General features: G+C 43.5%; 1 protein-coding gene across 1 annotated transcript in view; it reads left to right on the top strand.

Annotated features, from left to right (window-relative positions):
- Positions 1-14,432, top strand: part of snx27a (sorting nexin 27a) — a 44,278-nt gene extending 29,846 nt beyond the window's left edge. Inside the window, exons 9-13 of the mRNA XM_029735834.1 lie at positions 5,991-6,140; positions 6,305-6,433; positions 8,725-8,784; positions 9,939-9,987; positions 10,609-14,432. Of these exons, the coding sequence (XP_029591694.1) occupies positions 5,991-6,140; positions 6,305-6,433; positions 8,725-8,784; positions 9,939-9,987; positions 10,609-10,676 (456 nt within the window). The 3' untranslated portion in view covers positions 10,677-14,432. The remainder of the gene's footprint in view (positions 1-5,990; positions 6,141-6,304; positions 6,434-8,724; positions 8,785-9,938; positions 9,988-10,608) is intronic.
- Positions 14,433-16,547: the final 2,115 nt, after the last annotated feature.

The raw sequence follows: 16,547 nt of genomic DNA, 5'->3' as shown, positions 1-16,547 counted from the left end.
AGCTGTCAGGCATTCCCTTGGCAGCAAGAGCCTCTCGGTGGATGCTGCAGTGTACCCAAGTGGCGTCGGGAAGCAACTGCTTCCACGCGCGTTACCACTCCACTATGTCTCCCTGTCATGGCTTTTACGCCATCAGTACCAATACATCTTGACCACCAAAGTCCATTTGATGTCACAAAGCTGTCCAGTACTTACAAAATATCCTCTTCTGGTTTGCAGAAAAGGATGTGTTCCTTAATTGACCCCCCATAAGCGTAACAGACATATACCAGGAGCTGTACCAGGCCCGCCACGTCTGTTGACTCATCCAGCTGTAACGCATAGAATTTACTGGCTTATATGCAAAGCAGTAATTGTTTCAAAACATCTGCTATGTCACTGATGCGTCGTGAAACAGGGTAGTTTGATTTAAGGCATTGTCTGTATAGTTTTTTTGGGCCTTTTCACCCAGCATTGTCCCAGCCAGATCTGCGGCAGCAGGAAGAATTAAGTCCTCCGCAATAGTATGGGGCTTGCCTGTCCTAGCCACTCGGTAGCTCACCATATAAGACGCTTCTAGACCCTTCGTATTAATGGTATCTGTTGCTTTTATACATGTCTTAATTCTCGCTCAAAAAACTCCCACGGCTTATTTTTCAAATTGCCATGTTTTGTTTCTAAATGTCTGTGCAAGAGTGGTTTCATCGAGTTGTGAGAGTACTTTTGCACATATAACACACTGTGGCTGAGGAAAGGCACTACTCCCAATATAAGTGAACCCCAAATCAATGTAGTTCTCATCATATTTGCTCCTCTTCGATGGTCCAACGTTCCTGTCTGTTGTTCGGTGCTTTCCTGGGTAAGGGGGCAGTAGCTCTTCGGCTGCAACAGATTCACAACTGTCAGTGTCCATGCTAGCTGGGCTAACAACATGTAGAATTACTGATGCTAGTATGTGCTCGTGGAAGCAGAACAACTTGTCGTCGACAGGTGCAGGTGTAGTACTGCTGGTAGTAGCAGTATTACCAGTAGAGCTGGTATGTGTCTCTATGGACACGGGCCTTACTTTTTTTTTAACCATTTATCCATTTTCGAGCAAACGGAATGAGCAGCACCTATGTTTGGCTACATAAGGACCGTTAGTGGAATTCCCGCGAGAGCGTAACGCTTAATGTGATTGGATGTTAATTATTTTACTAGGCTACCTGTATTTGACATTGTTGTTATTTTGCTGAACACTAGGTGGTTTAATTTTATTTTTAGCAGTGAAACGAAGCTATTCTGGCTCGAGAGGAAAAACCTCACCCAAATGTATAGCTCCGTTGGAAAATATAAATGGACTGTTTGAAAATGTAAAGATTATAAAAAATGTGAATCACATTTTTATTTGGCGTACCCCTAACGGCATTGCGCAGTGCCCAGTTTGGGAATACCTGATGTATAAGGTTTTCAAAAGTGAAAACATTTGAAAAGGGGAAACTATTTAATTTGAAACACTTTATGTTCCCTATGCACCTTCAGGATTTGTTGCAAAAAATTGTTGTTAAAAACGTGTTTTTTTTTCATGTGATTTGTTAAATTGACCTTCAAAAAAAAATATGACTTATTTAATGTAAAGAAGTATTCAACATTATTTGACATTAAGTTTTATAAGTCGCAGTATAATAAAAAATACAATTAAAATCCACTTATGACTGGATGACCCCTCATTTTGAATGACTGTCTACAACAGGGCTGCCCAATCCTATTTCTGGAGATCTACTGTCCTGTAGGTTTTCAGTCCAACGCTAATATAGCGTATCTGGTTCAGCTAGTTAATGTCTTGTTGAGCAGCTAGTTAGTAGAATCCAGTGTGTTAAATTAGGGTTGGACTGAAAACCCACAGGACGGTAGATCTCCAGGAAGAGGGTTGGGCAGCCCTGGTCTACAACTTCTGTTAAAAAAAAGGAAAACCATATAACATTTTACAGAAATGCATTTTTTTTTTCGTATAGACTCAGCTGACCCTCAGCTGACCCTTGTTTAAACAATAACATAATTGAATTGTAATTTAAATAACAGTAGCGAGGCTTTATACGGATGGCACCGGTACAGAGTCAATGTGCGGAGGCACAGGTTAGTCGAGGTAATTGAGGTAATATGTACATGTAGGTAGAGTTGAAGTGACTATGCATAGTAAACAGAGAGTAGCAGCAGTGTAAAAGAGAGGTGTGGGGTGGTGCAAGTAGTCTGGGTAGCCATTTGATTAGATGTTCAGGAGTCTTATGGCTTGGGGGTAGAAGCTGTTAAGAAGCCTTTTGGACCTAGACTTGGAGCTCAGGTACCGCTTGCCTTGCGGTAGACCATTTCAACTGGGGGGGGTCAAGCTGGGGCCAGTTCAAATCAAAGTTTATTTGTCACGTGCACCGAATACAACAGTGAAATGCTTACTTACAGGCTCTAACCAATAGTGCGAAGGAAAAAAAGTGTGTGTGTGTGTGTGTGTGTGTGTGTGGGTAAGTAAAGAAATAAAACAACAGTAAAAAGACAGACACCGGTTAGGCAGGCTTAATGAGGTACTATGTACATGTGGGTATAGTTAAAGTGACTATGCATATAAGATAAACAGAGAGTAGTAGCAGCAGCGTAAAAGAGGGGTTGGGGGGGTGGCACACAATGCAAATAGTCCGGGTAACCATTTGGTTACCTGTTCAGGAGTCTTATGGCTTGGGGGTAAAAACTGTTGAGAAGCCTTTTTGTCCTAGACTTGGCACTCTGGTACTGCTTGCCATGCGGTAGTAGATAGAACAGTCTGACTGGGGTGGCTGGGGTCTTTGACAATTTTCAGGGCCTTCCTCTGACACCGCCTGGTGTAGAGGTCCTGGATGGCAGGCAGCTTTGCCCCAGTGATGTACTGGGTCGTACACACTACCCTCTGAAGTGCCATGCGGTCGGAGGCCGAGTAATTGCCGTACCAGGCAGTGATGCAACCAGTCAGGATGCTCTCGATGTTGCAGCTGTAGAACCTTTTGAGGATCTCAGGACCCATGCCAAATAGTTTTAGTTTCCTGAGGGGGAATAGGCTTTGTCGTGCCCTCTTCATGACTGTCTTGGTGTGTTTGGAACATTCTAGTTCATGTGGACACCAAGGAATTTGAAGCTCTCAACCTGCTCCACTACAGCCCCATCGATGAGAATGGGGACGTGCTCGGTGCTCCTTTTCCTGTAGTCCACAATCATCTCCTTAGTCTTGGTTACGTTGAGGGATAGGTTGTTATTCTGGCACCACCCGGCCAGGTCTCTGACCTCCTCCCTATAGGCTGTCTTGTCGTTGTCGGTGATCAGGCCTACCACTGTTGTGTCGTCAGCAAACTTAATGATGGTGTTGGAGTCGTGCCTGGCCTTGCAGTCGTGGGTGAACAGGGAGTACAGGAGGGGACTGAGCATGCACGCCTGGGGAGCTCCAGTGTTGAGGATCAGCGTGGCAGATGTGTTGCTACCTACCCTCACCACCTGGGGGCGGCCCGTAGGAATTCCAGGATCCAGTTGCAGAAGGAGGTGTTTAGTCCCAGGTTCCTTAGCTTGGTGATGAGCTTTGAGGGTACTATGGTGTTGAACGCTGAGCTGTAGTCAATTAATAACATTCTCACATAGGTGTTCCTTTCGTCCAGGTGGGAAAGGGCAATGTGGAGTGCAATAGAGATTGCATCATCTGTGGATCTGTTTGGGCGGTATGCAAGTTGGAGTGGGTCTAGGGTTTCTGGGATAATGGTGTTGATGTGAGCCATTACCAGCCTTTCAAAGCACTTCATGGCTACGGACGTGAGTGCTATGGGTCTGTAGTCATTTAGGCAGGTTACCTTTGTGTTCTTGGGCACAGGGACTATGGTGGTCTGCTTGAAGCATGTTGGTATTAGAGACTCAATCAGGGACATGTTGAAAATGTCAGTGAAGACACCTGCCAGTTGGTCAGCACATGCCCGGCGCACACGTCCTGGTAATTTATCTGGCCCCGCAGCCTTGTGAATGTTGACCTGTTTAAAGGTCTTACTCACATCGGCTACGGAGAGCGTGATCACACAGTCGTCCGGAACAGCTGATGCTCTCATGCATGCCTCAGTGTTGCTTGCCTCGAAGCGAGCATAGAAGTGATTTAGCTCATCTGGTAGGCTCGTGTCACTGGGCAGCTCGCGGCTGTGCTTCCCTTTTGTAGTCTGTAATAGTTTGCAAGCCCTGCCACATCCGACAAGCGTCGGAGCCGGTGTAGTATGATTCAATCTTAGCCCTGTTTGATGGTTCGCCGCAGGGCATAGCGGGATTTCTTGTAAGCTTCTGGGTTAGAGTCCCGCACCTTGAAAGCGGCAGCTCTACCCTTTAGTTCAGTGCGAATGTTGCCTGTAATCCATGGCTGATGGTTGGGGTGTGTACGTACAGTCACTGTGGGGACGACGTTCTCAATGCACTTATTGATAAAGCCAGTGACTGATGTGGTGTATTCCTCAATGTTCCGGGATTCTTCCGATGACATGTTCCGGTCTGTGATAGCAAAACAGTCCTGTAGTTTAGAATCTGCTTCATCTGACCATTTCTTTATAGACCGAGTCACTGGTGCTTCCTGCTCTAATTTTTGCTTGTAAGCAGGAATCGGGAGGATAGAGTTGTGGTCGGATTTACCAAATGGAGGGTGAGGGAGAGCTTTGTACGCGTCTCTGTGTGTGGAGTACAGGGGATCTAGAATTTTTTTCCCTCTGGTTGCACATTTAACATGTTGATAGAGATTTGGTACAACTGATTTATGTTTCCCTGCATTAAAGTCTCCGGCCACTAGGAGCGCCGCCTCTGGGTGAGTGGTTTCCGGTTTGCATATTTCCTTATACAGCTGACTGAGTGCGGTCTTAGTGCCAGCATCTGTCTGTGGTGGTAAATAAACAGCCACGAAAAGTATAGCTGAGAACTCTCTAGGCAAGTAGTGTGGCCTGCAATTTATCACAATGTACTCTACTTCAGGCAAGCAAAATCTAGAGACTTCCTTAGATTCCGTGCACCAGCTGTTGTTTACAAATATTCAGACTGCCCCCCTCGTCTTACCGGAGTGTGCTGTTCTATCTTGCCGGTGCAGCGTGTATCCCGCTAGCTGAATATCCATGTCATCTTTCAGCCACGATTCTGTGAAACATAGGATATTACAGTTTTTGATGTTCCGTTGGTAGGATATTTGTGATTGTACCTTATCTAGTTTATTGTCCAATGATTGCACGTTGGCGAGTAATGTTGACGGTAATGGCAGCATTCCAAGTTGCCTTCTGCGGGTCCGGACGAGGCATCCGGCTCTTCTTCCTCTGCGTCGCTTCCTTTTGCGAATAGTTGGGATGTCTGCCCTGTGGGGTGTTTGGAGAATATCGTGTGAGTCCTGCTTGCTGCTGTTGTTGTTGGAAAAACTCTTCGTCTAATCCGAGGTGAGTAATCGCTGTCCTGATATCTAGAAGCAATTTTCTGCCGTATTGGTTAGGAGACCGTAAAACGGCGGCCATCTCCTCCGGCGCCATTATAAAACTGCTACTGTTAGAGGGTCCAGTTACATTAGACGTTATTGTTATCATATTGTTTTCTTCACTGCATTGCAGGCAAAAGACCATGTTCATAATCATTAGTGTTCCGCGTTGCTACTGTCTAATAACGGATGTAAAAAAAGAACGATAGCAAAAATTAGTTATGTAAAAAAAAATGTCATACTCCACATTTAGGGGGGCCACAAGGGGGTCCAAAATTGTTGTCACAGGGGCACCGGCCCCCCTTGGCCCCTCCCCCAGAACCGCCCCTGCCGAGATGCTCTTAAGCTGAAGGGCTCAGGCTCTCTGATCATTGACTTCACATCTCCTTCATAGTAGAAGGTGATGTCTGGCACAGAGGGCTATTCTCAGTCAATTTACCTGGTAAAATAAGGAATAAATAAATGAATGTGTATATTGAATGCGTACATGTCTGTTTGGTGCCTACCTGTGTGGTTGATGGCGGTTTATCTTGTCTGTCAGTACCTGAGTCTGCTGCGCTCCTGTGAGGGCTACAACGAGGTCATGTTCCCCCACTGCGCCTGTGACTCCCGGAGGAAGGGCCATGTCATCACGGCCATCAGCATGCACCACTTCAAACTGCACGCCTGCACAGAGGATGGCACGCTTGAGGTGAGTGAGATTGGAGTGCGTGTGTGTATACATTGACTTCTATTGTGTGTGCCGTGCTTCTCTCACATACAGAACAAAAGGGAAAAACATTTGAGTGTATGTCTGTGTATACTCTGGCTCATACTCTGTGTATGTACTTACCATTCTCTCTCCCGCCCCATCAGAACCAGGTGATAGCGTTTGAGTGGGTGGAGATGCAGCGCTGGGACACTGACGAGGAGGGCATGGCATTCTGCTTTGAGTACGCCAGGGGGGAGAAGAAACCTCGCTGGGTCAAGATCTTCACACCATACGTGAGTTTACAATAAACAGACAAAATACACAAGGACATCTCCCATAAATCACTGCTTTAATATGTTCAGCCATCAATGAGCAATTCTCCTTTGCCAAGATAATCCATCCACCTGACAGGAGTGGCATATCAAGAAGCTGATTAAACGGCATGATCGTTACACAGGTGCACCTTGTGCTGGGGACAATAAAAGGCCACTCTAAAATGTGCAGTTTTGTCACACAACATAATGCTACATTTGTCTCAAGTTTTGAGCGAGAATGCAGTTAGCATGCTTACTGAAGGAATGTTCACCAGAGCTGTTGCGAGATAATGAAATGTTCACTTATCTACCATAAGTCGCCTCCGATGTTTTAGAGAATTTGTCAGTATGTCCAACCGACATCAGAACCGCAGACCATGTGTAACCACACCAGCCCAGGATTTCCATATCCGGCTTCTTCACCTGCTGGATCGTCTGAGACCAGCCAGCCAGACGGCTAGACAATCTAGCCACCCAGACAGCTGATGAAACTGTGGGTTTGAACAAACAAAGTATTTCTGCACAAACTGTCAGAAACCATCTCAGGGAAGCTCATCTGCATGCTCGTCGTCCTCACCAGGGTCTTGACCTGGCTGCAGTTCGACGTCGTAACCGACTTTAGCGGGCAAATGCTCACCTTCGATGGCCACTGGCACGCTGGAGAAGTGTGATGTCAACGTTGTGAACAGAGTGCTCGATGGTGGGGTTATGGTTTGAGCAGGCATAAGCTATGGACAACAAACACGATTGCATTTTATCGATGGCAATTTTAATGCACAGAGATACGTGACGAGATCCTGAGGCCCATTGTCGTGCCATTCTTCCGCCGCCATCACCTCGTTTCAGCATAAAGCACCTCCCCATGTCGCAAGGATCTGTATGAAATTCCTGGAAGCTCAATGTCCCAGTTCTTTCATGGCCTTAATACACGCCAGACATGTCACCCATTGAGCATGTTTGGGATGCTCTGGATCGACCTGTACAACAGCGTGTTCCAGTTCCTGCCAATATCCAGAAACTTCGCACAGCCATTGAAGAGGAGTGGGACAACATTCCAATCAACAGCCTGATCCCCTCTATGCGAAGGAGATGTGTCGCGCTGCATGAGGCAAATAGTGGTCACACCAGACACTGACTGGTTTTCTGATACACACCCCAACATTGTTTTTAAGTTATCTGTGACCAACAGATACATATCTGTATTCCCAGTAATGTGAAATTAATAGATAAGGGTCTAATTTATTTATTTATTTAAATTGACTGATTTCCTTCTATGAACTGTAACATGCTGACCACACTGCTTGCGTCAAGGTGCGCAAGCATTGAAAAATAAATGTACACATACATATTATTCAATCATTGCACCCACACTGCTCATGCGCGCCAATGAGCGTCTGCGTTTCCAAGCACTAAAATAGAAGTCAGTTCTATTTGTGACGCTGAACGCAGTGCAAGTCCTGCCTCTCCCATCTTCTCGTTGGTTTATAGAAGCATATTACCCGCGTGCCATCTCCTCTTTGGTTATACCCACATAGGTGATTGAAAGATGAACTGAGGTCGGTTCGTTGTGGTAATACACCTTATTATGAAAGTTAGATGCCAATCGTCATATAAAGTCCAAAGAAGAAAAAGCCTGGAAGGAGGAGAGATGACTAGAAACGATTCGGTTGACCATTTTATGTGTGGATTAATTATCGGAGTAGAGGACCTTGTGTATTTCAGGTAAAATAACAACACAATGTATTTATCCCATGATAAATTAGTTAGCAACGGCAAGCTAGCTAAATAGGACAAATTAGCTAGCAACTACAAGCTAGCTAGCTAAATTGCCATAAATGTTTAATGCTTTTCGAGATGTCCCCAAATGAATATAATTGGTTCAGAGTTTGTTTTGATATTTCAACATGCGTGTCGAGATCGTGTTTGGTGTGGGGGAACAAAAATCAATTGGCGCACGTGGATGCACGGTTTGGGCATGGTGTAACTTGAATTTTTTTGTCTTCCCTGTGGCTCAGTTGGTAGAGCATGGTGTTTGCAACGCCAGCATGGTGTGTGCAACGTCAGGGTTGTGGGTTCGATTCCCACGGAGTGCCAGTACAATTAAAAAAAAATGTTTTATTAATTAATTGTATGAAATGTATGCATTCACTACTGTAAGTCGCTCTGGATAAGAGCGTCTGCTAAATTACTAAAATGTAAATGTTTTTATATTTTTGTTAAGTGTATGTAGAACAGTTCATTCTAACAAAGTGTGTTTGTCGTCTCCCCAGTTCAACTACATGCATGAGTGCTTCGAGAGGGTCTTCTGTGAGCTCAAGTGGAGGAAACGGGTACGAGTCACACCCTTCCTTCTCCTCCAATACACAACTAATTGTCTGTATCCCAAATGGCACCTTATTCTCTTTATAGTGCACTACATTGGACAAGGGCCCCATTAACCGGTCAACAAACGGTTACATTTTATCCAAACAGTAAAATAATGTGACCAACTGAAAATTTATCGAATCGGGCGGCAGGTAGCCTAGTGGTTAGAGCGTTGGGCCAGTAAACGAAAGGTTGCTGGATCGAATCTCCGAGCTGACAAGGTACAAATCTGTCATTCTGCCCCTGAACAAGGCAGTTAACCCACTGTTCCTAGGCCGTCATTGTAAATAAGAATTTGTTTTTAACTGACTTGCCTAGTTAAATAAAGGTTAACTAAAAAAAGGAAATTATAAAAGCGTGTTTCACTACCATCTTTTTGAGGTGCTCTCACGCTGGCTAACAGGTGATAAGCAATTTAATTCCACTAAATTATGCAAATGTACCTATAGACTGATGAGCATGACCGGTCAACCATTAACATCCCTAGTTTTAAAGCTAGTTTCCTGCAATTCTATGCATTTTGCCATGGCTAATGCAGTGTTCTTTTGATCAAACATAACAACAAAGTTAATACTGCTCAAGTCTTCTCCCTGACTGTCTAGCTTTTTTGTTGGTGATTATTAGTTCTTAAAGATTGTAGTATAAAAAAAATATATTGGTCCATTATCTTTTCTACATTATCTTTTTTATTGTTATTTTTTTACTGTTTCGACTTAAGCGACCCACCCAAAGATTACAATGGCAGAACAATTCCATTGTCTTACAATGTTGTTTAAACAAAAAAATACATGTTTTATTGTCACACCAGATAGGTGAATTGAAATGCGTTGTTTTACAGGGTCAGTCATAGTAGTATGGCGCCCCTGGAGCAAATTAGGGTTAAGTGCCTTGCACAAGGCGACATTGACAGATTTTTAACCTTGTCAGCTCAGGTATTCGAACCAGCAACCATAGTTACTGGCCCAACGCTCTAACTGCTAGGCTACCTACCGCCCTCACCGTTGTAAGAGTTTTAGACAATGGATTTTACAACATTAGGCACTCTAAATGTCCATTTCCCTCTCTCTCCGCCAATAGTTATTTTCCAAAACTCATTCTCCTTTCCCTCTCCACATGTTAGGTTGAAGAGGAGGCCTCTGACAAAGACAACCAGAACTGCAGTAACAACGGTAAGTGTGCTCTGGAAAGCCTTGTTGTCCAACATAAACCACATCAACCGTTCACAATGCTGCTGATAAGAGGATACTTATTTCCCGAGTTTTAACAGTCCACTATACTCAGTGACATGAAAGCTTAAAGCACCCCCGTCCAATATTCCCAGTAGGTAAGAATGAGTGAGAACAGAGCAAAGTTGGTCGTCTCCTTAGGCGAGGTGTACAGGAGCACATATACAGGTGTATGCTTATGAGCATAAAAGAACATCAGACATGTGGTCCATATCAAGGTCACTTCCTTCCCAGGCACAAAGTTGAATAAACCCAGACTGACAGGTATTTACCCTGTGGCGACTGTCATATAGCAAAGGCAAATGAACAGCAAAGTAATATGAATGGCAAATGCAAAGTGACCAGTAAAGACAAAGTGAACAGCAAAGGTATGTGAATAGCAAAAGAAAGTGAGCAGCAAATGAACAGGAAAGGTAAAGGGCAGCAAGTAACCAGCAAAAGCAGAATTGTAGAGTGGACACTGGACACTATGTCTGCTCTGTTTATAACATCTGCAGCTTCATTGTTAGGAAGGGAAGGTGGTTGAGTTGAACCTGGTTGAGTTGAACCTTCTCTCTATTCTAGAATATCTCCCTGCTCTGGAGACACAGAAGGGATGGCGCCATCTAGGGGGCGAGATCGCTACATCCTAAATACTCCCACCACCAGAACCAGAATCGGTCCACTCACGCCATCACAGCCACAACCGAGATTGACATCTGCAAAAGTAACAAAAAAAACTAAGAGTACTTAGGCGATCCACTCCCCAAATGACAACTGGAAACTGATTTTAAAATCACACAAACCCAGGAATTCTCAGATAGATGACGAGCAATGAAGGAAAAAAAACATTAATGTCATTACTAGATGTTCATAGAATAGCATATACTTTTTCCTCCATGCATCACCCCTCCGACATGGGGCGGGACACTAGCTGAGTTCTGCCACCCCACTGGTTGAGGAAACAGAACAGTACAGTTCGATTGGTCAATGTTCACAACAGTCTGCGGCACCATTGGACGAAGGGAACTCCTTAATGCGATCAACCGATGAAACGCCAGCGAGGAAGCCAGCCGACATCTGCGACGTGATTGTGACGGCCAGCTCTGCTGCACGTTTGGTCCGGGCCAATGCTTTCAATGTGCCTCTGGTCTACTGAACTACAAGCTGACATGCTGGGAAACAAAATGGAGGGTGGGCGGGCGGGACACCATTGTCACTGGCAATGGTTTTCCCTGGTGCTGGACATTATCAGATGGATTAGGTTTTCTGGATAAGGGGGGATAAGAAACAAAAGGTTATCTGTCAAAAGCTGCAGGCTATAAAAACAGTTGTTGCACAATATAAGCTCCCAGTAATTAGTTGTGTGGTTAACTTAACAAATTAATGGCAGCTTATCTATATGTGTGTGTGCAACTCTATTTTTATAGCCTATAGTTTACTCGCCGTTAGTCAGCACATCTTCTAACTTTTTGGGCACCAGCTTATGCTTTTCAAAAGCATAGGAAACAAAAAAGTAACTGACTGGAGATGCAAGGGGTTATTGTGTTTTGTTCATAAAAACAATACAGCTATGCTTTAGAAAAACCTGCTAAAGTGATATATTAATATAAGAGCTCAACTAATTCCTTATTCTAACCGTGTGAAAAACTTCCTTCTTGGCTTCTCATTCTTGCTCTATTTTTCACATTTTCTAACCTTTCTAACACACTCTAGTCTAGACTGATGTCTGTTGGCAGTTCACCACCAAAAGAGTGAACATTTTATCACCTTAAAATGTTTGTGGTGATTCAGCAGAAACTCCAAGTTCGGAGGTAAAGTTGTGTTTTTCATCAAAGTGGTGTTGCCGTCTATTGAAGGAAGTCGGGGTTTGACCTTGTGAACTAAACGTTCAGAGAAACTAGAAACCAGCTATTATTTCCCCCACTCTGAGTATTGGTCAGCAAACAGACAGGGATGGAAGTAGTGTGTTGGGTGCAGTGCCTATCGCAGCCAGCAGAGAGCGGTAGAGTACTACTAAAGTACTATGTACTACTGAGTCAGTATTCAGCAGACATGACAGAGATTGCTCCGTTGGGCTCTGTAAATCAACCACTAAGTACTGCTCTACAGTTTGACCATTACCCGTGTGTGTCTGTGTATAAGTGGGACCATGGCCACAGTTATGATGCACGTTGTCTCTCTGCCCCTCATTGCACCTTGTCTAACCAAACGGTCACAGTATTAAGGTGGCGTGAGCATGCGTCTCCAGGGGCATATTCATTACGCCGATTCTGTTGCAAAACCTGTCTTAAACGGAATGAAACTGGGAGGGACCTACCTGAATTTGGTGGATAGAGATCTATATACTTTCTCTGTTTTGGTTTGGAAATGGTCTCCGTAATGATTAGACCCCAGTGTTACCCTCAGTATTGTTAAGGCAGTAGGCATGATTAGGATGGGATATATGGGGGTTTAGGTTTTGAGGCAGCAGATAAAGACCAGGGCGGAGTCCCAAATCGCACCATATTCCTGATATAGTGCACCTCTTGATGGCTCTGGTCAAAAAGTAGTGCACTACATAGGCAGTACGGTGCCACTTGGGACAGAACACAGAGAGGGTTGTGCAGGGTGACAGCTGTGCAGATAGATGGATGGGAGGCATTTCCCCTAGTGAGCGCAGCCTTTTCAAGCTGTGTAAGGTTAGCTCACACCTCTTCCATGCCTCAGCCCCTCTCTCTCCTGTCCCTCTCTGTAGCAGAAACTGTTTAAATAAAGGATATTACTGAAGTTTGACAGGTGTAACATTTTACCATTCTTAATTGAATGGTTCTGCACTGCTTGCCTTCCAAAAGGAGAATAACCAATGACAAACGCTACACTAGCATTTCCGCTATAAACACCACAGCTGCATTCTGAAAGAAATGCTAAAGATGTGCAATTGAGGTGCTGCCTGTTCGTTTTGACAGCCAGTTTAGAGATGGATGACATAAAGATAGCAGATGCTGTACCAGAACGTGTGTGTGTGATTTTTGAGAGGGGGGAGAGGGACAACGAGCAGGTGTGTGTGTGTCCGTTCTGCGTGCCAGTGTTCCGTTCTTCCACTCCAGGTTGGTCTGCCATCAGACTAGATGTGGTTGCCTTAGCAGCACTACGCTGTGTGAGCATGCCCAGTCTCGCCCCAGACCGCATAACAAAACTGACTCACTCACCCTTATAACGTATTCATGTTAATGTTCTTTAATGTTTGATGTCGTCGCAATGGTATCTGTTCTTGTGGGGGAAAAAAGCCTTTGACAGACTTTGGTCTACGTCCCTAGGCTGTAGCAGGTGCTGTCTGTTGGCTCTCATACCCTGGAAGTACAGGGGCGCATGCATACAAATTCACATACACAGGTGCACACACTTGTATGTGGAGTGGGTTGTCAGTGGTCCATCGTCATGGTTACAGGGGGTAGGAGCCAGTGAGATGCCGGGGATGCTAAGATGTTGTCTTTGTGACTCATTTGTTCCGAGCTATAATAACGCTAGTCACCTGTGCTTACTTTGCTGCATCTCTATAATGTCAGTTGTAAGAGAGTGATCATGTCTCCCCGATCGAATGTATTTCAAAAGATCTTTCACCCCTACCTTTTTGTTTGCAGTATTATTAAAAGGTCAGTGTCCTCTGATAGCAGCTTGACACTGTGGTTGTAGATTCAGCCACCACTACATTAACATAAGACTGAAAAAAATGTCGGAAGGGGTGTTTGTTCTACATACTGTGTTTTTATATCTGAACGTTCCAAAATGTTTTGCCCTGTTGAAACCACCCTGGCATTAAAGGATAGCACACGCTTCTTAACACTTGAGCTAGGCATTCTAAACGACTAACTAACATGGAGGTGTAAATGCTGTTTTCCGACTGTTAGCCTTCTTTGTGTAGGTAAAACATGGATTTCTGTTCTTTACGTTTCACATGAACAGGGCTTTTGTTCCATGTCAAGTACAGTAGGCAACATTAAAACCTAGACATGTTTATATTTTGTCTTCAGCATAACTTGTAAATGATTCCTAAAAATGTCCTTTGGATAAAAATGCACTCTCTCTCAATTGAAAACTTTAATTTATTTCAGCAAATTATTAAAGCTGTGGGAAATCATAGTGTAGTGTCCTAGTACTACTGTAGGGTATTTGGGGAAGCAAGACCTAACTAAAATATACATTGAGTCAAGTTTTGGAAGTTAAGCAGTGTTGGATTTACTCATCAAAACTAAAAACATGAATAAACAACTGATACTGTAACACAAAATGGAAAGTTTTTTTATATCTTAAAATATATGAAGGTTTAATAACCAATATAAAAAGGAAAAAAATATTACAGGTTTGGAAATGTCATGTAGAGAAACATTGTAACATTATTTTAAATAAAATGATATATTGAAGAAAAATTGTGTTCAATATTTTTACTGTACTTTTTTCCTGTTCATCCCTAGGGCACAGACTATAATTGTTTGTGGTCACACACACTTGCATGCTGAATGTGAAGTTAGTAATTAGCTCAATTTGTTGTTGGAACAACTCATTACCTCCTACTGTCATTTTGATAAAGAACTCAGGTGGTGCTTATCAATGCATGGATTGTTATTCTCCACAGGGATATCACTGATGTCTGGGTTCTGCTCCTGTGAAGTCTTCATTACCCTCCTGGGCAGGGATGGACTGGCCAAAGGGCAATTCTGGAAAATGCCAGATGGGCTGGTCCATCTTTAGCCCAGTAGGCCTTATATATTTATTTTATTAGTTTATTTTGGGCAAAATTGTAATTATTTTGCTTGTTTTGGGGGCTGGTGTGGGGGCCTCAAAGGGAAAAAATGGGCTGGTGTGTTGGAAATGCCTGGGCTGATTTCTGGTCCCAGTCTATCCCTGCTGCTGGGGTGAAGAGAAACTTTTCTGACTGTTGATCGCTCTTTCAAAAAGTCAGATTTGTAAAGCCTGTCAGAATAGTGCCCTAAAAAACCTGTAGTAGGGAACACTGACAAAAGTAAAAGTTTCGATGGGCACTCCCTGCAAAGGTCTTTATTATACTGTCATTGTGCTGTCAGTCAGTCATACATTACCATGTTTCTGTGATGGCACTATGACATAAGGCAGCTTGTTAGGCCTAGCACAAGCACAGATGAAATGGAGTCTTACTAAAAAAAAAACAGTTACACAAATTATCCAGAATTGCTCATGTGATCCTTAATCGCTCGCTCCCCCTTAGCCTTAGCAAATGGCTTATTTAGATTTCTCATTATGGTAGAGGAATTTGGTTTGTTCAGGTAAATTTATATAGGGCTCAGGGGCCAATCGATTAGAGCTGCACTGCTGACTGCTCTAATCTTCGAGAGGCTGCAGCTGTATGTCAAACCTGGCACCCCAGTGGTAATGGGCCCCAATAAAGTCCCCGGCTGAGTCCCAAATGGCACCCTATTCCCTACATGGGCTGTGTTTACACAGACTGGCCAGAATTGGGCAAAAGCTCAATTGGGTTGCGTGTCTAAACAGTCATTTTGCACTACTTTTGACGAGAATTACATAGCTACCATTTACCTGATTAGTACATTTTTAGGTTAGCAGTGTATAATAGTGCTGAGCGATTAGTGCTTTTTGATGTCGGTATAAACAATTATTTAAAAAATCATTATGCATCGTGGGTTGAATGCTGTAACACAGAATAAAACAATTAATACAAGTCCCATGATGGTAGTGTCTTCTCATTTACTTATGACCATTTATTCACGTTACTTTGATTAAATATTTAAGTTGTGTATATTATCATCTAATCTCTCTAGACCTGCCTATGTCTGGCAAAATTACAACTTTAGTAGTTCTTCAAAGTAAATAAGGCATACTTTTATGACTGCTGAATACCAACTATCACTTAGATCATGAATTTTCACCTAGAGATACCTCACAAAGCAACTGCTCACTATCACTTCTGTCTCTTATGTAGTAGTAGCAAAGAAACAGACAACACGTAGGCTCGCAATGGATTATGGTCATTGTAGTTAATAACCACGGTTTCTACGCTAAACTATGTAGAATATCGGCCTGTTGCAAACTACAACTCCCTACTACATCACACCGTTCGGGCTTGATCTGATTAATCTCTAGAGAAACTACGCAATGTGCACAGAAAAATAAATGGAATTCAAATAATTGAACAGACATCAATTACTTATTTAATAATGAGTGTCAGTTAATCGCACTAGTGATAAAGGTACTTTTGTCTTCAGTCTGAGTTCAACATTGTTCATGAACTAATATTAATTGATTCTCTTTTTTTCCCCCATTGATCATGGAAGTCTGAGCTACAATTTAATTCAACCACGTGCACTTTGAACCCTGACCATCCTAGCTGTTCCAGGTGCCTCTCTCTCCATCTTCATGTCCATTTCTACCTAAAGAATAATGTTCCGGACTTACCTCTCTGGGGTATGTGGGATGCTAGCGTCCCACCTGCGGGACACACTATTCAACAGCCAGTGAAATAGCAGGGCGGCAAATTCAAAACAACAAAA

Source organism: Salmo trutta, chromosome 36, assembly GCF_901001165.1.
Source record: "Salmo trutta chromosome 36, fSalTru1.1, whole genome shotgun sequence".
In the NCBI taxonomy this organism is placed as follows: domain Eukaryota; kingdom Metazoa; phylum Chordata; class Actinopteri; order Salmoniformes; family Salmonidae; genus Salmo; species Salmo trutta.
This window is presented reverse-complemented; position numbering and strand designations above follow the sequence as displayed.